This window comes from Durio zibethinus, chromosome 11 (genome assembly GCF_047325235.1).
Source record: "Durio zibethinus cultivar Kanyao isolate XHJ-2024 chromosome 11, ASM4732523v1, whole genome shotgun sequence".
Lineage (NCBI taxonomy): Eukaryota > Viridiplantae > Streptophyta > Magnoliopsida > Malvales > Malvaceae > Durio > Durio zibethinus.
The window spans coordinates 6,090,286-6,115,354 of record NC_143172.1 but is presented as its reverse complement, the minus strand read 5'-3'; the positions used below and the strand labels follow the sequence as shown (position 1 = coordinate 6,115,354).

Below are 25,069 nucleotides of genomic sequence, written 5' to 3'. Positions count from 1 at the left end.
AGTACTAAGAAAGTAGGAATGATTGCTAGAATATTCTCTCCTTATAACTAGAATAACTGCCAGAAAATTCTTTGCTTTTATTCTCCAAACTCCTAAAGTCTCATGTCAATCTCTAAATCAATGGCAACTACTCAGCATTGATCATAGAATAAAACATTTAACAAGTTGTTTATTTGAGGGAAAAAGAATGAGAAACAGTACAATAGTTTTCATTGCATCAATCAAGAACACAGAGAATGCTCAAAAGTTCCCATCATCAATAGCGGAAAGAGTGTACTACAAATTGTCACAACATTAATACAAGTAGGAAGTGATGTTAAATCAGAATTTATTGATCACATCTTGTACATACAGAAACCTACATAGATGAAAAGGGGAGAAAAAAACTCCAAATATTAACACCTAAAGCTCAGTTTTGACCTTTATATCTCCATTTGGTAACATGCTTTGTGATTGAGCAAGCCGTTTAGATTCCTGCATTGCACAAAGAGCTTTTGCTTACACAATCAGTGAAAAATACTTAGTATGGACTAGAGATTGACAAAGTGAGACATTCAATTTTCAAGGAAACGGCAGAAAAGTACTGATAAACTTAACGAATTAATCAATTTGAATGATCCATGGTTTAGTCTTATGTGAAATCACTTTACTCTATGGCTCCTTACGACATGCACACCTGAAATATTGCATTATATATTTCATCTTTAAAGTATTTGCTATCCATTTTAGCTATAGCAATTCAAACGTGCTCTTAATGCTTCTTAAGATTATAAGATATGCAGTTCAGATATAATAAACAAATGTTCTTAATGCTTCTTCTTATTTAAATAAATAAATAGGTAAATGCTTGTTTCCACTTTTCTCAAGTACCAAACAGAGTTTTGTAAGCAAATGCAAGAAAAACACAAGACATGGATGCAAAGAAAGTTCTGAATAAACAAATAAAGTTTTGGAATGCCTTCACTTAGTGCCTTATCCAGACTAAAAGGTTGTGCTGTCCATGAGAATGAAATGATGACAGAAGCAAAAAAAAAAACACACAACCACACACACCAAATAAGGAGAACATAAGCTTGAGTATTTTCTAACAAGCAGGCAAGAGAAGGTCCAACCAAGGATGAAATCAGAGAGGAGGGTAACAAGAGTTTGCAGTGAGAGTGAACTAGTGAACTAAAAGCTTTGCCAAGAGGCCATGAATAAGGGGGCTTTCCACATAAGAACCAAAATCCAACCATTATTACATTTCAGCTAACATATCATCAGCCAGGGCATTGACAAGAACTGATCACTATTTCTCAAGGATAACATGAATAGAAAGACATTCATATAAAGTCAGCTTAAAATAACTCACAGCTGCAGAACTCGCACGTATCTCCCTGTACGATTCAACTTCGTCAGGAAATGTCTGTTCAAGCTCTTCCAGAAGATGCTTTCGTAAACTCTAAAAAATTTAGTAGAGTAAATAAATATCTACTAGTGCCCACTAAAATGAAAATTAGAATAAAATATCCAATACGAGGAATTAAGAACTACCTTGAAGGCATCGGTTTTGCCTTTAGTAACCTGATTTTTTGCAATACAGCTGTTTAAAACGTCCCTCGTAAATTCATCAGGGTTCTTACCATCATCAATTAAACTAAGCCAAACAGGAACAAATTACTACTAGGAACTAAAGAAAACAAGCTAATTTTGCCACAAAACACCAAAAAAATTAATAATAATAAAAGAAAACCAAACCCACTTAAGAACTTCCATAGGAACTTGAATATTACATTTCTCAGATAATTTTGCCATGTTATCAAGCTCCGTAACTAATGAATTCCTGCAACAAAAACAATAAGACCCTAATGAGGTAAGCAATGCAGCAAAAACTAACTTAAATTTTAGCGAAAAATAGAAAGGATTTTGAAGAAAATTTTACAGGCGTTGAAGGAGAGGGAGCTGAGAAGCGGCATTGAAAGAAGAGACGGTGAGGTATAGTTGATGGAGAAGGCCTAAAGTTTTCTGGATGGAGTTAATTACTTGACTCAGATTCTGCTTGGGATCATCGTTAGGCGTTGCGTTTGCCGTATCATTGGTTTGAGTGCTGACTATCCCATTCCCACCGCTCCCTCCCTCCATTTCTCGAGACTTGCAAGTCCTTCCTTTTCTACTATGATTGATTCGTAATAAATATCAAAACTTATAATTAAATAAATCGATAGATGCTTCAAACCCTAGAGAGCAGATGATAGAGAATTGAGGTCTTGAATAAACCCTTTTAATCTGCGCAAAGACTAAAAGAAATTTGCGAGAGATTTCGCAGGAATTGAAATACCTCCGTCACCGAGGAGCCCCGAACCAATTCGCCTCTTTTTCTTTCTCGTTTCCAGCTTTGTTTTTGGGCCTTCAGTTTTATTTCTGCTGCTTTTTCTTGATAAGAGCACATTAAGGCCCAGGTAGAACTAAGTTACAATTTGAGTGACATTGGGCCCAATTTGTTTGGGGTACAGGACATATCCTTCTTCGAGGTTTTCGTCGAAAGAAAGTGAAATCAGTCTGCTTTCACTTTCAAACCCACTTTAAGGTAACATTAAGACGCAGAGCCCAGCTGCAGCTAAAGCTGCCTTAAAAATTAAAATAGACCTAGTCCCAGCTTTCTTTTTATTTTTTATTTTTTTATTTGAGAATTGAGCATCTTATGTAACAATTACAATCAAATATTAGGTCTACGAAACATGTTAATTTTTGTATAATATTTAAAAATTATAATTAATGTATTATATCTTTTTCAATTTAATTAAAACAATGCACCAAATGAATCTAAAATAATATTTTAACTGTTTTTATTCAACCTCCATAGTTTATGAATGGCTAAAGGATAAAAAATATCTTGAAGTATCATTCAATAATTATTTAATCTTGTAATATTTTATTATAATTAATTAAAAATTTAAGTAGATGTAAAATTTAATCATTTAATCTCTAAATTACAAAATTCTAAGAGGAATTTAAAAAAAAAAAAGAGAGAAAAAAAAGAAAAAAATTGTTTTATTTAATTTTTAATATATTAATTTGGGTTATATGAAAAACTTTTATTTATATTGTTGATATCATATAAAATTTTATTTTAATTGATAAAAAATTAACATTGTTAATTTTTTATTCAAATAAAATTTTAATTAAATGCAAATAAATAATAGAGAAATTGATTGATTATAATATAAAAATAAAAATATGGATTTTTTTAAATTATAATTCAAATATTTTTATGCTCTTTAGCCTTTATAAATCTAATGCTGAAATTCCCTCCCCATCCCCCCCACAAAAAAAAAAAAGAGTTTTTCATCAAATTTGGGGGATTGTATAAGAACTCCATATATTTTGATAGGAGATTTTTCTACTTCTTTGGATCACAAAATATTACTTATAAAAAAAAAAATCTAATGTTGAAAGAGAAATGAGATTTTGTTGTCTTTTTCTATTTTTCAAACAAAATTGTCATATCAATCAATAGAGTATAGACTATACCTTATAAAATCATGATTATCACAAAGATGCCCCGTCGCACAAATGTAAGTGCTTCATAGTGAAAAGGAAAAGAGAGCCTGTCATTAATGGAGATGGAAACTGACTGAAATGAAATCAATATTCAATGCCATTTCGGCCTATTCATTTTCAATAAAATTTACATGAAATATTTTAGATGAAATTTATGAGATTAATTTTAAAAATAAATTAAAAAAAATTAAATTGATAGATTGATAGAATTTAATATAAAATTTAATAATACATAAAAAAAATTATTTATAATTAAATTTGATTGATACTGGATGATGTGAACCCATAGCGAACCTTCTCATCAATTCGTTTGCAGGTCAATTTTCCAAACATATTTGCCTCTTAAAGCAATGGCTGAATAAAACACCTTTACTTTTACCAGCTGTACAGTTCCTTGGTGATAAATCAAAGGAAAAAAAAGGTCCTCAGAACAGCTGGTTGGCCAGAAAACAAGAGAAGAACGGTTTCAAATATTCTGCTTCATTCAGGAACATATGCTTCATCACTTGCACTTTACTAGATTTATATATTGAGAACCATTTGATTAGCCGAAGTCACTGCCAAGCCTTTATACAACTTGCAATTAACTTTTTCACAGGTTTTAATCAACTTGTAATTTATAGAGTACAGAATTATAAAGCAAAGTGCGAGCTTTAGATGCAATGTGCATATTTCTGCTACAAGAATAAAATAAAATCTTAATGAAAGGACCAGCCGTTTGCTGTAGATGTGAGATTGGCTGGAAATGCGTGCAAATTATTATATGCAAAGCACACCAAAAAGCAGAGAGGGACCGATTCATCAAATAATATACAGAGGAGGATCATGTATTGCTTATTAAAGTATCAACCAAGCGGTCCCTCCCTGGTTTTTTGTGTACAGCTCAATCCCCCTGCTTTTCTCTCCATCAAATGACAATTGAAGATGTCGATATCATTACCTACTCCCCAAACATGCTTGGTTATATGTTAAGGATAAAAAATCTGCAAATTAAGCTAATCATACTAAACCTCGTACGTAGCTTGATAGAATATGAATGTAATGGAGCAAAGGAAAAAAAACAAAAACAATATTCTTTAACAACCTAGCTTTAGATTCCTAGAAGGGCAGATAGAACATCCTTGCAGTTATAGGTACAAAGGTCATCTCTCAATTTAGAAAAACCTCTTATGTTTTTATTGCAGGCGGCCACCATGTACCTTTAGTTGGATACAGAGCCTCACAGGGCCTGGCTACTTGGTAGATGGAATCGTTTCCATCCTGTTGGTCAGGTATTGAGTTTGGGATACACAAGTGCCCAAGCCCCAAGGTTTGGTCACTTCCTTGTTACTAAAAGGGAAAAAAATAGTAGCATGATGTCAATATTACGGGAAGCTAATGATTTCCCCATCTCATTTGTCACTAATCGTGGTCTTATATCAGAGTATCCATGATGATAAAAAAACTTGCAGAAACTTGATAATAAAGCAACTGCAGAAGCCAACATCCTAGATTCCATCTTCAGTTTGTGAATGATTAAGGTTTTGTCTTTAAAATAGGAAATGAAAACCAATTTGTACCAAATGAATCATAGAATCTGTGTTAGTCATCTTAGGGTGGAAAAGAAGAAAAGGAGGTAAATTCGAATGGCTTAGCCGCCTATGGCAATCAAATGTGATCTACCTTCAGACTTCACATGATTGCAGATTGCAGAATATATATTGAAACAAGCTCGATCCTCCCCAATAAGCTTTCAAGCCAAGTTAAATGAAAAATTTTGCCTATGAGCTTTGACCAATAAATTGATCCACAAATATGTTAAAGCCATTTACCACTGTCAAGTTCATCGAATTTCAAATACTAATCAAGAAAGAGAACCACCCTGATTTGATCATACCAAAATCATCTTGGTCAATAATCATTAATTTCCAGGATTTTACATTGTGGTAACTTTAATGGTCCTTAACATTGATGAATCGCTACCTTTTTTGCTGGGAAAAAGAAACTGATATGCAATAGCAACTTGTTTGTCAATAACCACTTAATATATCCAAATAGAGAAAACTATATATGGAGATGGATGTTCTGTTCTGAATAGCAACCCTTTAAGCTGTCAAGTTGAACAGAATTAAAGCACTAAGCTAATCTTTATCTGGCATCAAATCATCTCACAGGAAAAGAATAAAGCCTCATTTCCTTCATGTTTATTTCATAAATAGATATCCTTCTTTCAATATTGATAGTGCTTCTTTGCTATGTTAATATATTACTTCCATAGCAGTTATCAAATTAATCAAAGTCCTAGATTGAGATTTACACCAAACATGTGGCACCCAGCACTGTCAATTGTAAATCAATAACTAATTGTAACACAACGAAGACAGAGAACAGTAGAAATCCAAAATCAGAAGGCCACCAATGTGTATCTAATTCAGGCATAATTAAAATGGATCTTTGCACTTTGTAACTCACATTGATCAAAAGAATAATGAAGAAATAAGAATGCTGTTTAGCCACCACCAATATTTTGAGCAAATTGGAAGAGCTCTAAGGGAATCTTAAAGGACAGTTAACTATGATATAACATAATTTCCTGCTAAACATTCAAAGATTCATAGTTGAGTTAATTTAAACCTTCCATTGCTTTTCTTCTGTTTTCGAATGGAATCCAATCACCCCAAGCGCTTTTTGTTGCTCAAGTGAGAAAGACTAATCTAGTCCACTGATTTTGAGAACATCGACTCAATCACTTGAATAATTATAAGTTACAACATGTAAATTGTGATAAAAAAAAATCCTAATTCCAAAGGGTTATGCTTTAGCATAAAAATATTCTGTTCTTGAAGGAATATGATATGATGAAACTGTAAAAGTACATGTTCTTTGCTCCATGTAGAACACAGTGAACCTGCTTGGACAGAATCCAGGATGTTAATCAAAGCCTCAAATCTCAAGAAACATTACCAATATGTTACACATTTGATTCTCTTAAGTCACTCATATGTATAAATGCTTAAAAGTGTTTGTGGGAATTGATATATCAGATTTGCTTTTGAGGTTCATTATTGCACCTCTAGTGTTCTATGATAACCAACAGTTTAAGAATTAAGGTTATATATTTAATTATGCTGGCATCTGCTATTGATGATTCTTTTGGATGAAGCATTTAATCTTATTCCAATTATGTATGTTTATTATGTTGCAAACATCACCAAAGAATTGGCTTTTCTCTCGTTCTTTTCTTCCCCTTTGAATTTGTTCCTCATGTTGGCTCTTGGCTATGATTTACCTCTGAACCTTTCCTCATTTGGAAATTCATATTGATACCACAATTTTGATATCAAGTTCTGCCACTTTGAAGGCCAGGATTATGTCTGAGTTTCAAGCTTTTGATTGTTGCATGATGGATTTCTTTCTTGTTTAATAGCCTAGAGAGCGTGATCTAGGCCGCACTACAAGCCAAAGTTGAGGAACCACCTTTGGCTTTGGGCATGAGATTAAATGCTTAAGTGCAAGACACGTAGATAAGAGCTAGTAATGACGTCATTTATTATTCAACTCATCATATTTCAAGCACTTTAATTATACACGTAAGCAAAAATCTAAACTTTTGGGGCAATTAATTTCAAGATTAATTTTTCCATCTTTCCCTAAACTTATTATTCAAATTCATTAATTAATGAAAAAAAAAAGATATCATGATTTTGGATTGACAAATGAGAAAAGAAGGTGAAGAAAAGCAAATGTAAATGAAATTATTTTTTTGAGATAAAAATTAAGATCACTACTGTACATAATTATACATTAAAATTATACTATATTTTATACATATTGTACAATTTGATCATCATATTTGGAGTAGAATTCAATATTGAAATCAATCTTTTATTAAAAATTAAATTTGGTCATTGATAAATTTAAATTTTCATTCAGTTAATATATATAATATTTAATAAATTTAAAATATAAATTTCAATGTCTATATTTTTTTCTATCCTTAAATTACAGCATCTTTTATGAAAAAAAAAAAAAAATGCCCACAAGAATAGTGATCCTTGGTAAAGACACGATGAAAACCCCATCAGCTTTTCTATATATTTGATTCCAATCAAAAGAGGGACTATTTAAAATGTACTTGAGCAAAGAGACTGATTTTGACTAACCCAATATACATGTAAACAAAATACTTATAAACATTTTCTAATAAAAAAAAAAAAGAAAGAAAAATGAACATTAAGGGGATAATGGGCTCTCCTAAGCTAAGGTTTTGTCTGTCTCTAAAACAAATATAATTAGTTTTGGTGACGTTGTTGAATTTTGACCACCTGGGACCAACGGTCGGGGGATGAATTTCAAGCAGGAGCTAGAGGACAGATGACTAGGACTAGTCCTTGGATGTATTATTTTTGTGTTGTTCTGGGTTTGAATATAACAGGTACCGTGTCATTTAGTCTTTAAGGGCACAATTGTTCATTTTAATTTGTTTTTAAAATTAAAATAATTAAATCAAAATAAATTATTTTTATTAATTAAATTAATTTTTTTATTTTGAAAATTAATTTAATCTATTTGTGTAAATTTTTTTATTAATTAAATAATAAAATATATTATATTATATTATATTTTAAATTTTTTATATTTAAAATAAATTAAATAAAATTATCCAATAAAAATATTTAAATAGTAAGTTATTAAATTAAAATTTTCAATAACTTAAAATAAAATAAATAATTTCAGATATTTTTAATTTTATATAATTTTTATTATATTTCAATTAATTCGATTAATTTGATTTTTAAATCAAATTAATCAAAAATAAAAAGTATATTAAAGTTATTTTGTATAAATAATTAAATTTAATTTGATAATTAATTAATTAATTTAATTAAAATCGAATTTTAAACTTGCATTCGCATGATTAAGAGAAAACAAGGGGAAAAAGGAACAGATCGTGAATTACTGGGTGTCCTAAAGCCTAAACCCTTTCATGAAATGGGGACCTTAGACGCGCGGAGTGATGAACAGAAGCATTGGCGTAGGAGGAAAGCCAAAAGAAAAAAAAATTGACAATGATGACACGTGGCGTTTGGACAGCAAGGGTCCACGTGGGCTTTGACTACTCGCTGAACTAGGACAGTGCCTAAATCTATGCTAGATTTGTGGGTTCATTTGAAAGACACGATAGCACCATCACCAGACATGTGCTTACGTCGCGTAACTTTAATAAAGCTGATTACAATTTTTTTCTGTTCGTAAAAACCAAGAACTCCCCCCTCCCCCCAATCTTTGTTGTTATTGACCTTCTTCCCACTCTCAGTTCCAAGTGCGTGGCGATTAACTTCCTTTCTGTTTTAAATCGCCAAAAAGGTTCAAATTCCAATTGTGAATAGGAAATTGAATATTATTTATTAAAAGGTAAAACGGAAAATAAAAAAGACAGTAATTTGAAAAATGAGGATCCAAAATCCGTTGAAATTGTTTCTCATGAAAACAAATTAATAATCCTTAATAAGCTGAGAATTCAAGGGATGTTATGTCTTCACTATTTAATGCCTTACTTGAGTTAAATGCCATGCTGAACTAAACGGCCTAAAATGAATCTTTTAATTCCTAATCAATTCTAATTAATATATACTAATACCACTACTAATTTTGATTAATGATTTACATTAAATCCGTTGCTTCTGATCATATTTGCTTAAGGCTGAATTTCAATCTCATCACAACAATGTTGAGATGTGATTAAACCCCCTTTTTTTATGCAGTTGCCCCGTAGCTATCCGTTTGAATAGTAACATCACGATTGAATTGGGTTAATGTGACGTTAATGAGAAGAAAATTTCAAATGATGGGAAAGGGTTGCAGTGAGCCATTTTACCTTATTTTTGACATTTTTATTCTCTTAAATTCTTTTAGTTCAATTTTATCGTTACATTTAAATTATTAAATTTAAAATAACTTTAAAAAAAATTAAAAAAACATTTTTCCACTCACATTATTTTTTTCTCCAAGTAATTAATTTTTAATATTTTAAATATAAAATAAAATCAAGATATATGCATCAAAATAATTTTTACTTTATTTTCATATTAATATCTTTAATGATATTTTTATTTTCATTTTATCAATATCATTATATTTATATCCAAATATATTACTCATCATTGTTTTAATTTTATCGTTAAAATACTCAATTTAATTATTATAATAATTAATCTTATCATCATCATTATTTTTATTCTTATGAAAATTAATTATATTGTTTATTTAAATAGAGTCTATTTAAAAAAATAATGAAATATTATTATACTATCGTGTTTATGTTATTATAGAAAAAAATTGTTTATACGATTAGATTGGATATGAAATCAAATGGAGTAATATTTGATAAAATTAATGTGGCCTGGAAGTGGAGGGCACAGTCAGGACCACTAGAGCGAGGATGCCTAAATTCTGAGAGCGATGCAAAATTATGAATAGAATTGAAGGGCTGGTTCATGTAGCATAGTAGTAATAAATTTAGGGTTAGTATTATTAATTTGATAGCTAGAGATCGAAAAAGATGGCAGCAGCTCCACATATTTTGTTCGTTGGCTTATGTTGTTCCGAGAAAATGAACCACGGGAGCTGAAACGAGCGTGGGGCATGCATTTGGATGGCGGCAACGGCAGCTGCAATGGCCTCAGGGCCCAGCTCCTTGAATCTCATTTTCAGTTATGCTAGTGGCGGCGCACGATATTTCGATTTTATCTTTTGGTTTTGTTTGTTTTCCGTATACTGTTGATAACTCATAACGTCCTCTTTAACCGTTACTTTTATATACAGTCCACAAAAATCTCTATATAAACAAACCTCCCATTTCATAGTTTAACCCAAAAAGGAAAAAATTACTCACAAATACAAACATCATCTTCCTTCTCCATGGAAACAAATTCTGATTGCTTCTGGGTTTTGTTTCTTGCTTCCAAATGCAAAACTTTCTCCTCCCAAAACTCCATTTTGTTTCTTCTTTTTCTTTGCATGGCTTGGCTTGCCATAGTCCTCTGCTTCTGGTTCTACCCTGGAGGCCCTGCCTGGGGTAAGTATTATTGGCTGCGCAAGAGAGCAGCCACAAAACACAAAAACATCATTCCGGGGCCACGAGGGTTCCCGGTTCTTGGAAGCATGAACCTCATGCTCAACCTGGCTCATCGCAAGCTTTCTGCTGCAGCCAAATCTTTTGGTGCTAAGCGGCTCATGGCCTTTAGCTTGGGTGATACACGGGTTATCGTTACATGTAACCCTGATGTAGCTAAAGAGATTCTTAACAGTTCTGTTTTTGCTGATCGTCCAGTGAAAGAGTCGGCATATAGTTTAATGTTCAATAGAGCGATTGGTTTCGCTCCTTATGGAGTTTACTGGCGAACCCTAAGAAGAATTGCTGCAACACATCTCTTTTGTCCTAAACAAATCAGCTCCACCGAGGCACAGAGGTTCGATATCGCCTCCCAAATGGTATCTATAATAGCATGTCGCGGCGGAGAGTTCTTTGTAAGTGATATACTCAAGAAGGCTTCCCTTAACAACATGATGTTCTCAGTGTTTGGTAGTAAATACCAACTGGGTTCATCAAATAGTGAAACTGAAGAACTAGGTCAGCTCGTTGAAGAAGGTTACGATCTGCTAGGGAAGCTGAATTGGTCTGATCATCTTCCATGGCTTGCTGGTTTAGACCTTCAAAAGATCAGGCTTCGATGCTCAGAACTTGTTCCCAAAGTGAACAAATTTGTGAACAGAATCATTCAAGAACATAAACTCCAAACTGGGGGAAGAAAACATGATTTTGTGGACGTTTTGCTTTCTCTCAATGGACCTGATAGACTATCCGACAACGATATGTTTGCCGTTCTTTGGGTAAGCAACAAACTTATCCATGACAATTACTAAACAAAGCAATTTATTTTTATATGAATGTTTTTGTTTTCTCATGCATGATGTTTTCTAGCAGTGAAAGAGTGTGGCAAAAGAATCAAAGGTGGAATCTTGATAATGATCTAGATCAGTTGATTCCTATAATATATATACATTTTCTTAGCTTTTCCATATTCTTCTTAGCAACCAAACGTACCATTATTCCCTTTGATTAAAGGCTAGCCGTTTTTTTCCTTATCATTTTGTACTCATTACACAGGAGATGATATTTAGAGGAACCGATACTGTGGCGGTTTTAGTCGAGTGGATACTAGCGAGAATGGTGCTACACCCAGAAATCCAATCAAAAGTGCAGGCCGAGCTGGATCAAGTTGTTGGGAAATCACGGCCGTTGATGGAATCAGACATTCAATCGATGGTTTACCTGCTAGCAGTTGTGAAGGAGGTTCTCAGGCTGCACCCACCAGGCCCACTTCTATCATGGGCCCGTTTAGCAATCAGGGACACTACTATTGATGGATATCATGTGCCTGCTGGGACCACAGCCATGGTTAACATGTGGGCCATCACAAGGGACCCAGATGTTTGGGTGGATCCACTCAAGTTCATGCCAGAGAGATTCGTGTCCAAGGACAGTACTGATGTGGAGTTCTCTGTGTTGGGGTCTGACCTCAGGCTGGCTCCATTCGGATCAGGCCGTAGGACTTGCCCTGGAAAGACTTTGGGTTTGGCCACTGTTAGCTTTTGGGTCGGATCCTTATTGCATGAGTACGAGTGGGTGCAATCAGATGATAATCCAGTCGATCTCACTGAAAAGCTTAGGCTTTCTTGCGAAATGGCTAACCCTCTTAAGGTCAAAGCGCACCCTAGGCGCAGATAAAAAAGACCAAAATAATTAGAGTGAAATGATAATCGCACAATTTGTGATTTGTTCAATCTCAACAAAAGCGATTATCCTGTTAGATATGCTGGACTTAAAAATGTAAATATAGCAGGTGTTGTCTTATAAATCTCAATGCCCTATTGCCCTGTGTCTTGATCTTGACCTGCATAGCTATTATACGAATGTGTAAATTGCTGTAGCTATATTTACCTGAAATATGGTTTTGATCTTTTGGCTTTCCTTACTGAATACATAACAGGGTTCCCTATCATTCAATCGCTTCTGCTCAGGTTAATCCAATCGAAAAAGGAGGACTCTCAAGCTCTAATTAACAACAGCAGGCGCAAAAATTTATTGCTCAGCATGCTTTTAACTTGATTGCATTAATATTGTTGCTTTAATTTTCTAGTGTCATATAGTTTTCGTGGCTGTGGGCCACGAAATTTGATGCATACATCACAATTCACTATGTAGTCTTCACGTTGCTGCATACTTTTTAATAAAACAAAATAACATCTCTGCTTTTTCTGCACAAGGTCATGTCCATGGCACTTCCTTTTTAAACCGTCCATGGAAGTCCAAGGAAGTCCAAGGCGAACGAAAGTGGACATCGTTGTGCATTTCAAGAAGAAAATACGTATATATATATATACATATATATATACACATATATATGTATATATATATGGCGACGAAATGTGTGTCAAAAGGGACTAAATACTATCGTTCGTCAGCTGTAGGCTGCCGATTATACGGTGTATATTGAAAAACCGAAAGGGTTGGATGATGCAGCAGGAAGATAAAGTAGTGAAACATCGTCGAAGGGTGAATAAAAATTTGTTTAAACCGATTAGATTAATTGAAATCGAGTAAATTTGATTGATTCAATTTGATCTATTTAATTTTAATTATAATTAATTTTTTTATCGATTAAATTGATTAATTCGATTGATTTTGATTCTTAAAATTAATAACTTAATTGATCAAATTAATTGATTTTTTAATAATTAAAAGTAAAAAATTCAAGATAAATATATTTATTTATTTTTTTATAAAAAATTATTGAAATTATTAAATTTTTTAGTGATTTAATTCGAATAATATTTAAATTTAAGTTTTATTGAATTGAATTTATTATTAAATAATTATTTATAACAAAAAATAAAAATTTGATTATTATTAAATTTGTGACTAAATAATTATTTATAATAAAAAATTTAATTATTTAACTGAATCAATCGAATTAAATCGATCTTAATCAACTCAATTATGATCAATTATTTAAATAATTTTATTTATTTAATTATTTATTAAATAAAAATTAATTAATTTAATTATTAATTTTTTTCAATCTGAATCAACCAATCGCTCGTCTCTACTAATCGATCAGTTCAATAAGATGAACAAGTGTCACGATCAACAAAAAAGACAGGAAAAAGACTGACCACCCATTGCTATTATTCAGTAGCTTTTGTTACCGTTAGACGACGCGCTTGGCTGGTATAGAAGTTTTCATAGTCTAAAAGATTTCAAATCAAAAAAAAAAATTTTATGTCAAAGATAAGATCAAATCTCTCAATTATCCAAGTTCTTGATTAATCACCTACAACCTAAGCCAGGCAAAATCTCAGAAATGGGTGGTTAATTATATGGTTTATATGGATTTTTATGTGGAAATTCTTTTTCTATTTTTACTTGATTTTATACATTTGAACAACTTAGATAAGTTAACATTATAGGTTAATACAAAAAGGATAGAGGGAGAGAAAAAATCAATAGAAAACAGATTGAAAGAGGCTGCCCTGCATCTCTATGTTCTGTTTAATGCTGTTGAAATGGCAGCACTGCTTTACTGCTTTACTTCTTTCGCTAATTCATTTATGTTCAAGTGGTTTTAGTGTAGAAGGAGTCCTTTTAACCAGCCAACAGTTTTGAACTACGTAGTACTGTTATTATTCCTTAGTCTGGAACATCTTATCCATCTCTGTCCGGAACTCCTTGCTTAAACCATCTCTTTTGAACTACATTGCTGAATATTGCACATAGAATTACATGCAAACGAGACAGATAATGAAAATTGAGTTTGGTTGCGTATATATTTCAAATCTATCCATCGATCGATCATTCTATATATCCAAATGAAAGGAATGAACTTTCGCTTTTTCGAAGGATGAAAATGGCAGCGTCGAGAGTTAGGCATATAGCATATACTGTTTCATTTTCCTTTTGGGAAAAAGTAGTGATAAAAAAAAAAAAAAAAACCACGATTTTGATGTTTCTTCCGAACAAAATTGCAATCATCTTCTAAGAAAAAGCAAGGTACATTTTCGACCTTGCCTTTTTGTCGATTAGGTTTTCTTATTATCTGAACTTGGGTTGGGGTTGGGGTTGGGGCCGGGGCCGGGGCCGGGGCCATTGCGGATGCTCTTCACCTTGATTAGGGTTATCGCATATGATGAGCAATGAATCGATGCCACGTGAAACGGACATTGATTGAAAGACACTAATGGTACTATGCGAAAAGTTCTTCACATTGAAACAACTTTGTCTATTGCCCCAGACATTGATTGTGATCTTCTCTGTCTGTTGCGATAACACCAAATATTCTTGCCGAGTCTTAATCCTAAACCCATATAAAACCCAAGCAAAAGCAAGTTGTTATATTCTGTGCAAAATTTAGAGATAAATATGTCCAACTTCTGTTAAAACAATGTCTCTTGGCTTAGGCTTGGTGCATTTCACATCATACTCACACGTCCTAATTTCATTCGCCGGGCCAAGCTGGAGCGAGCAGTTCATAAAACCAAATCAAATCAAATGCAAATGCAAATAAAGTTTGCTCTGATAACGAATTGGCATTTATTTTTCTTAGTCAATAAATATTAAATTTTATTTTTTTCTTAATATATATTACATTATGTTTATCAGCATATATATATATATATGTATTTATGTGCAAAGCAATATGCTAAAAAAAAAAATCACAGAAGTACAAGGAGAGGAAAAGTTGCAGTGGCTTAAAAAAATGCAAAATCACATTTTAGTATGTGATTAGAGACTTAAAGTTTTGTTGAGGAAATTAGAAAATAAATTGAATTTTTGTTAAATCTATAATCATTATGATTTAATGTTTGTGATAACTATCTCGATTTTAAAGATTTACAATAATTATAAGTGAATATAATGAAGAAATAAATAATAATATGATTTTAATTTTCTCAAATTATAATATATATTTAAAATCTTCTTTAGTAGTACTACAGTATTATTTTTTTATTTTTGCAAATCTTGCGAATTGGAAAATCTTATGCTCATAATGACACATGCTGGTGACGTCTCCAATTGGGCCATACATGAACATCTTTGATCGATTCATTGTTATCCCTTGGACAGAGCTAGGTGTGGCTACAAATGAGATCCTATTACACGTGTATCAAACCATGATTCTGGGGGGTCCAAGGGGATATTTTCGTGCAGATACATGTAAAGGTCATTGTTATGTGGCTAAAAGAGATAGAGGGAAATACCCAGAAAAACATGAGGACAGAAAAAAAAAAAAAAAAGAAAAAAAGAAGAAAGAAAGGAACGACTTCAAAAAATTATCTGTACAATATATGACTCTTGGGCTAACTAATACTGGCGTATACGGCTCATATTTTTTGCTGCCTTTATTGACACGCATTGTCCTTGTTAACAAGTCCCACCATTGGTCTTCCCTGTTTGATTGATGATACCCGTATTCATACCTTTTAGAGTTATGATGTAGATCTTTTATTTAGTCCGAAATTTAAATCAATTAGATTTAAATTTGATTTAAGCTCAACTATTTAATTATTTATTTTTTTTATATTTTAATTTTTTATTTATTTGATTCTAAATTTTTATAATAAATCATAAATTATTTAAAATAATTTGAACACTAATCAAAGATAATCTCAACAATTAAGATTTAAACATAATATTTTCATATATTAAAGGAAGATTAAAAAGAAGCCAAATCAAGGAATCAAAGTCAAATATAATTTGAAAAAAATTTTGAGGATTCTAAAAATAAAAAAAAATCTAGATAATTTTAAAAATTAATTAAATCGATTTTAAAGAAGATAAAAAAAAAAATCAATTCAAAGCATAATCAGATCTGCAATCTTTTTCATTCAACACAATCCTTAAAATTCCTAACAAAAAGCCATATATTAACACCAATCAACCATACACAAAAAGAGGGAAAAAAAAGAAAAATTCTAGAGATCTTAGTTTTTTGTTTTTGGAAGGAATCATTCAAGTAAATTCTGAAATTTTCTTTTTTGGATTCTGTGATTTTATTTCATTTTGAATTTCATTTGATTTTCGAGTTCTTGAATTCGGGTTTTAATTTTTGAGTTTGATTCCAATTTCTATTGAGTTTCTAAGATTTTTACTGGGTTTTTTGTTAGCTTTTAATTCTAGGATTTTTATTAGGTTTTCAAGAATCTGAAAACTTTTATGGATTTAGGATAAACTTTTCAGTTGAAGTTTGAAGTTTTTGCTTGAACCTGGCGGCTTGCGTAAAGATTGCACTTCAAGTCTGACTTGATCGCATGTTTTTTTTTCTTTCATCCTATTTTCTGTTTTGATTTTATTTTATTTTATTTTTTCTATTTTATTTTCATTTTATTTTTAGATTTTTTATTTTTACTTGTTATTATTATTTTCATCTTTAATTATTATTTTACTCATTACTTTAAATTAAAAATTTATTATTTATTTTTTAAAAATAACTTTATGAGTTTGATTTGATTTGATTTGATTTATTTATTTAAAAATAATAACAAAAAAATATTTCTAAAATAAATTTATGAATCTTTTCAAACTATTGAAAGATTTAATACATTTTTTAAAAATAAATTTACAAGAAAATCTCACTAAACTATTGAAAGATCTACATCAAAGTAAATCTTACCAAACTAGTAAAAGATTTTACTAATTATTTTCTTGAATAAAAATATATTAATGAACCCGACGACGAAACCTCTTCAGAGTGGATACTAGTCTCCATGAATAGTCTTAAGGTAAGAAAATTATCTTAAATTACTACCAAACTATTGAAGTAAATTTAGGATTAGTTTTCAATAATAAAACGATTTGGTAAAATTATAAGAATATTTTAAAACTTGGATAATTTGAAAATTAACTGATACCATCCATTGAATTGGTGCTTTGAGGGTGCTATAACATTACGCGTAACTACACTTCTGAACTTAAAATCTAATTTCGTGGATTAAAATTTACTATTTAAAGATATCTAAGTCAATATTGTGACTCATATTTAAATAAGACATATTTTGTTAGGTGACTAATTATACCTAAACAAAAAAAATTAGTGATAACTCTTTTAATCCATGTCTAACGATAGGTCCACAGATCTATACATTATGACATGTGTTAGATGATTATAAATTGGACCGTATTGAATTTGATCAACTTTTAAAGGCATTATTCAATGTTCCATTTGGCCGGTCGAATTTAAGAGATTTAAATTTTTTAAAAAATATGTATTGAAATAATTTTAATAATTTACATAGTTTAATTTAAAATTAAATTAAAAATATGTTTTATTAATAATATAATATTTTAAATCGAGTTTGAATTCAACAATTTTGTTCAAAATCCAACTTAATTCGAATTAAATCCACAGGTTAGACAAATAATCCATTTATGACAAGTTGTATGTGGGAGAGGAAACCAAAAATGTGCTTAAAAATAAAAAGAATAATCATAATAAATTCTTATTGATTGTGCAATTGAGTATTTGATTCAAATAATTTATGTATTATCTTTTTATTCAAAAAGCATGATTTAATTTTTTTTAAAAAATAAAAAATCTTATTATCTAATAAGATTAAAAATAATCAATAATCACGTGATTTGTTAATAAAATAATAAAATTTTAATTTTAATAATCACGATTTAATATTGACATTTTTTAAGTATAAAAAAAAAATTGAGACCTATTTTTCTTTTTAATTTAAATATGCATCAGTTTAATTTCATTACATCTATTCTTATCAAAAACTATGTGGGGGCTTCTACAATAAGTTTAAATTTTTTGATCTTATTATAAGGTTATTGAATAATAACTATTAGATATATAAAAATTAATATAAACCATTGATTATTTTTTAATTGTAAAAATAATTAATTACTTATTAATCAACCTAATTTTAATTAGTTAACATTAAATATTATTTATTAAATAAAATAAAAGGTATTTTAAAATTGCTAGGGTTCTTCTTCTTTTTATTATTTTTTTATAATTTTTTCTCAGTATCTTCTTTCTTTTATGTTTTGTTTCTTTAGGGACTTCAACTTTTTCCTTTTTTATTTTAAGGTTTTTGGAAATTCATCTATTGTATTTTGAAATCTTATTGCATATTCATTTATACTTTGAAATTTCAACATCGCTTCCATTAATGCATCAAAAGTTTCTTCTATTGTAGTCAAATTTTCATTATTCATCTTAGGTAAATTCAGTATTTTTTCATTCAAAAACAATATTATAAAAAAGCTTTGGTGTTAAAAGATTACATATATTATCCTTGTGTCAGTCGTACTATTTATTTATCTATTTCATCGGTCTTTATTTTTAGTTATTTTTGTATTCGGGTTTTATGGGTGCCAAGTGAATGAGACATCAACTGATGTGGCCAATGGAGCAAAGGCACATAGGGCATTTACCTATGTATGCAGTGCTACAGATACTCAACCATAACAAAGATGCATTAAGCAATAGATAGCTTGTGATGAAAGCTAGGAAGGTTTTAATGGAATATGGATTTAAGCAGTACCCTCACCTTTATTGCAATGATCAAAATGTCGATGCTCTACATTTGGTCTTCCCACATGTGTAACTAACCCAACTTTGCTTGCTTATTAAACGTAACTGAAGTTGTGACAATATTAATAATATATAATGTGCTAGAAACACCATTACTATTAAAATAAATCTTGATTGTTATTGGACTACCTTAATTATTTTGTATTATGTTTGTATTTTTGTTATTCTATGTAAAATTTCAAAGAATCCTATCTTCAAAATTTGAAATTAAAGCCTTCAACTTTATGTCATTTCCACACCTATTTATATGGCTATTTCTATAATAATATTGGAAAAATAAAAAGGCTTTTATTCACTTATTGAAATGTTTGTTGATGATTTGAATTAGGCCTAACTAAATAAAGCAATCTTTTAAAATATGTGGTCTTAGCTTCTGAAATTTGTTAAGATAAAAGTTAAAAACTTAATGCTACTAGATTATGTTACTCCAACTCAAGTGTAAGTGTCATACTCAGGTCTGAATGGCATATTCAATGTCTATGCATCAATTTTTTTTCAATTTTCTTGTATGTAAAATATTGGATTTGTTTTTCATATTTTTGTTAATTTGTTTTGTATATTACAGGAAAATTTATACATCTATATGATTTATTCATATGTTTTACTTTAAAATTTTAATGTTTTGTCTAGTGTTTTTTTCTAAATGATCATCATCTACCAAAATAGTATTAATATATACATAGACTATTTTCTCTCATTTTTATCTCAAAGTGACAGTTTCAATTTGTATCCATTAACAATATGCAAAAAGGATTAACCGATTGAATGGTATGTAAATATTTGAAACCAAATGCACCCTTATTCTAATAAATAATAATAATAAAGCCTAAGAAAGAAAGCAAAGAGGTTCAAAAATGTAAAGCTGATATAAGTTAGAGTTTCCTTTGTTAAATCCCAAAAGACAAACACATGTGGTGGAAACTAAAATGATACTCAACACTATTTTGAACCATCTAATTACAACCTATTACATTTTCATAGAAAGTTAAATGAATCACTACTCACAAGTTACAATTATGTTATTCATTTTTTGAATTGGATTTTTTTTTAAAAAAAAAAAACCAATTATAACACCCACATAATATAATTATTAAGCTAAATTTAATAAATATTTTTTATTATATCTGCCCACAATAATTTCATGTTCAATATCTTTTAAGTTTCAAGCCATGTTCCCCTTAGATTCAAGAAAAAATATATTTGGTGCAAATTTAAGTAGTTAATTAAGAAGACTTTTGGTAGAATATAAATAGCAATGTATAAATTAATTAGAGGTTGGTACAAAGTGTGAACATACTTGACTGTAAATAGCTACGTTATCATGTTGAATCAAATCTTGCTTTATGGTTGGCATTTTTTCTAGTTGCCAAAAACGTAGGTTAATCTATTTTATTTTTCTTGATAATTTATATTAGTTTCTAGGTTAATGGAATTATATATTTTTTTCTTACCGACTTGCTTACTATCATAACATTTTTGTAGGAGTTTGCTATTCTAGAAGAGCTAATGGTTAAGATTGTAGAAGGAAAAGACTCAGGACATTGCAAACAAAATCATAAAAAAATAGTAGATGGGGAGGATAAGCATGGAGAATTAGTGATTAAAAACCTTGTCGTCCAAAGTGGCCTAAGAATGCCTACATGTTTTATCAGTAAAATAGTTAATTATTTTGGTTTCTAGTAATTTTTTATCAATAATTTATCCTCCATTAAATAAATTCAAAACTAGTAAGATAGCTAATTATTTTGAGTTAGATAATCATTTTTATTTTGTTTATTAAATTATTTGTTTACAACAAAGCAATCTATGTTGAAACAAAAAGGAAAAAAAAGATGAAAATGATGAATGAGGTAGAAAATATCAATTTTCGTTGTATATGCATATTGTAGATATTTGATCTTAATGATGGCAACGGGTTGGGTCGGGGCGGGTTTTTGCTCGCCCCGAACTCGATCCAACCCGATAAATTTTTTATTATTTTAATACCTAAACCCGACCTGACCTCACATTGTATAAAATCGTATCCGACCTAACTCGAAATTAATAAAATATTATTTTTTAAATATAAAATATTATTTTTAATATAAATATAAAATTAAAAAAATAATTAAAAAATAATTTTTATATACATCGAGTCAGGTCTGCCTAAAACCCAACCCGACCCCGTATTTTTCTTTATACCACCTAATTCGACCCAACTTGTACCCAATTTTTTTAAAAAAAAATTGACCCTAAGAGGTCGAGTCGGATCAAAACCCGTCGGTTATGGATTTTTTTACCTTTTTTATCTAGTTTAATATAACTTTATAGTATTTATTTTTAAAATTATTATTTTGATAAGTTAAAAAGAGATATTGCAAAAGCATTTTCCTCATTTCCTGATGAGAAGAAATTAGTTTATGAAAAACTAGCAAATGCTGATCGTGTGTGAGATAAAATGGAAAATTATGTTTTAAACTCGGAGCTTAATAAGATATTAATATCATGTGTAAAATTAATTATTTGACTATGTTATTATCAATAAAGTTATTATAATGTGTTTAATATTAATTGACACTTACGATTGTTAGTAATTTATCTTTTCTATTTATATTATTTCTAATTATTGTAAAACATATTTTATGTTTTTTATTATTTTAAAATTAAGTTAGTAATTTATCCATAGTTATATTTTTAATTTGTAGGTTTTTACAATTGTTTTGACAACTAAAAAAAGTTTAATTGATTTTGATAAAAATATCTTATTAGTTATTATTTTAATTGATGTGTGATACATTTTTTTTAAAAGCATACTAATTTATTATTTTGTCAAAATGTAAGGTTGTTGGGATATATGCTCTAACTTTTTCTATTTCTATAAGTTGTTGAAAAATTTATTCTAGAATCCCATAATTAAATTCATAGTATTAGTTTAAGAGGCTTGCTCCACCTATAAAGACATAAACTTAAAAGGGATTTTTGTTTGTGGTTGGTTGAAATGGTGGACTTAAGTAACTGTAGCTTGATTTTATATGGTTATGAGATACCATTGACAACTGAAACAGTGTTAATTATTCTTGGTGTCTTAGCTGAGGACTTTCTTGTTACACATTTTGGAGATCAGTCGAAAATCACAAATGTTTGTAAGCAATATCATATTTCAGAGAATGGTTGCATTAAATTTGATGACTTAGAAAAGAAAATTCCCACATTACTTTCTAATTCGGATGACTTCAAAGTGAAAATTTTTTTATATGCATTAAGTTGTTTACTAAATCCTTCAGCAACCACATACATTGAAAAAAAAAATACATTTGTTGCTTGTATAGTATTGGATCTAGTAAACTTTTGAATTTGATAAAACATGTTTGTGAAACGTTTTTATTAGGAGTTCGTAATTTTTGTAATAAAAGTATCAAAAGAAATGAAAAAACAATATGGTTGTGTGGATCTGTTTTGATTCTTCATGTTTATCTTTTTTTTAAAAAAAAATTTAATTAGACATTTATTTATTTGTAGATTTTTTATGATTTATATTATTTTTAAACTAAAATTTATCTAAGTTTGGTTGCATGAATCATATTACATAGATATTTTTTTTTATCATGTATTTGGTGCACGATTTGACGGTGGATATGGTCTACATTTAGAACCCAGGATTATTGTATAGAACCAAGCAAACATTGATAAAATATTAGCCCATATTAGATATTTCAAAAATCCAAAAAATATTCAGGTAATGTGAATCAAGCCTCTTTCAAATACATTTGGTTTCTTTTTCATTTTTATAAAATTTTATTTTAAAATGATATAATATTTCACATTTGAATAATTATGCACATATCATTAGATAAATTTCTTATTCATAGTTAGTGAGAAAGTTGTCAGATGCTTATTCCTCTTGTGAATACAGAGTATGTATACATAAATTTGACTTATTATTATTAAATTAACTAAATAAGGTAATTATACATTTAATAGTTATTTTTTTTAGGAATTATGTGAACGTGTTGATCACATGGAAGAATAAATCAAAAGGTGTTTAAAGTATGTCATTGAAAAAAAGATTAGATCAAGAGATTTTTTAAATGTCAAATAAATGATATAAAGGAAAAATACAATGAATACAAGGTAATAGTTGCCATAGAGAAAGACATGGTAGAGCTTAAGATAGATATTGATAAAATCAAAAAATCATTTGACATCTTATATTTTAAAGATATTTTATATTCAATGAAAGATAAAGCTCTTTAAGCCATTCGATTAAAAAAGTTTCATTGTTCAAATTTATTTTGGATACTTGTTGTGGTTGTAATTGTAATGATTTTCCTACAAAGTTAAATGGAGACTTTATACGTACTACACATAAAAATTTCTTCAATGCTAATAATTTACATGATGATCAATCACATAATATAGAAACGATGAATAATAAAGCCTACATTCTGGACTTTTCTCATGATAACTAGAACAACAAAAAAAGTATCCATGAGTTTCCTAATGAATCTTTGAAAGTGTTTCTAATGTAGTTTAAAGCCTCTCATGTGAAAGAAAAATTTTCATCTCTAATATCTCAATTGAGAAAAAAGTTTTTATCTCCAATTTCTCCTTTAAAAGAAGATTTTTCATCTTCAAGCTCTCTTATGAAAGACAAAGTACAAAGAAACATTACTCGAAAGTCAAAAATAAAGGTAACATTTTTACTCATAACTATATGTTTAAGTTTAATTATTTATAGCAATTATTATCTTGTATTATTAAAAGCTAACTTTAAAAAAAAAAACTTTCATTCATATTAATTTGTTTAATAAGTTTTATAGGCCTTACAATTTAGTCTAATTGTTGATATTGGTTCCAATTATAGTGCAAAAAAGAACCTAATTGATATGGTATCTTCAATGAATTTATTGTCGAATAGTGCATGTTTGCCATCTCAAGACCCTTAGGTTAAAGGGAAAGGTAAAAAAAAAAAAACACTGTTAAAAATCTTATAAAGGTAATTTTGACTTGTATGAATAATTATATGCTATAGTTTTAGGTTATAAATAAATGGAAATTAGCTTAGTTCTTCAAAATTAAATTCTGATACTACTACATCTTATAGGCTATGAATTTCATTAGAATTAGTGATGCTAGGTCAACATCAAATCAAGTTTCTCATTCATCTTATATGAGAACACATTCAACTAGCAAACTTATTCCTAGCTCAGCATGCCCGTCACCTTATTATACTGATTTTATTAAAAGAATATGTAAATTAAAGAAATAAATGTTTGGTTTCAGGTCATACACTGTTATTCTTAATGTTAGACATATTAATAAGTGTATCGTTAAAGAATTTTGATCATAAATTATTATAATTAAATTATTTATATTTATCTTAATTTTATGTTTTTCATTCTTTTTATTATTATTATTATTATTAGTTTTCTAAATGAAACAAATGATTACACCAAATGTAAATATGTTATGTTATTATAAAGGTTCAACCGAGGAGTTCAAGTCTTTCGTCACCTTGTAAATTGCCTGAAGTTGTAAATAATATTTACAAGTATGTATGTAATGATCGTTGAAAGAATACCAAGTATTATTAGATATTTTTACCATATTTTTCATTGATTAAATTTTCTTATTAATTTTTTACATATGTAGTGGTCATATTATTGTGACTTTCACTGATACATATGCAAACAAGGTTTGACATGATGTCATTGAAACTGAAAGTTTGAATGACTTTTCCTGTAAGTTGCCTAGCTCATCATTACAGGGTAGCTTTTTTAACAAAAGTTTTGATTAATTAGCACTTAAAAATGATTGTAGGTAATTGATATGTTGAGCTATATGTGCATGATAGAGGCATAGAAAGAGTTTAATCCTTAGATTATGTGGTACATGCCATGTTC

General features: G+C 29.5%; 2 protein-coding genes across 4 annotated transcripts; one reads left to right on the top strand and one right to left on the bottom strand.

Moving 5' to 3' along the window:
- Positions 1-237: 237 nt before the first annotated feature.
- On the bottom strand, positions 238-2,413 carry LOC111290007 (mediator of RNA polymerase II transcription subunit 10b-like). 3 transcript variants are annotated; one of them, XM_022881408.2, is made up of 6 exons: positions 2,318-2,413; positions 1,922-2,149; positions 1,742-1,822; positions 1,534-1,636; positions 1,352-1,441; positions 238-474 (listed from the first exon to the last, which is right to left on the bottom strand). In XM_022881408.2, the coding sequence occupies exons 2-6, from the start codon at positions 2,119-2,121 to the stop codon at positions 403-405; spliced, it is 546 nt and encodes a 181-aa protein (XP_022737143.1). In that variant the 5' UTR covers positions 2,122-2,149; positions 2,318-2,413; the 3' UTR covers positions 238-402. The 3 variants fall into 3 exon arrangements, with proteins under 3 accessions (XP_022737143.1, XP_022737145.2, XP_089623976.1); XM_022881410.2 differs by having other exon boundaries at positions 238-491; positions 1,922-2,375; XM_089767850.1 differs by having other exon boundaries at positions 1,922-2,371.
- Positions 2,414-10,378: 7,965 nt separating this feature from the next.
- On the top strand, positions 10,379-12,463 carry LOC111290645 (cytochrome P450 78A9-like). The gene is made up of 2 exons (XM_022882050.2): positions 10,379-11,412; positions 11,690-12,463. Exons 1-2 carry the CDS (start codon positions 10,441-10,443, stop codon positions 12,308-12,310), a joined length of 1,593 nt encoding a protein of 530 aa, XP_022737785.2. The 5' UTR covers positions 10,379-10,440; the 3' UTR covers positions 12,311-12,463.
- Positions 12,464-25,069: the final 12,606 nt, after the last annotated feature.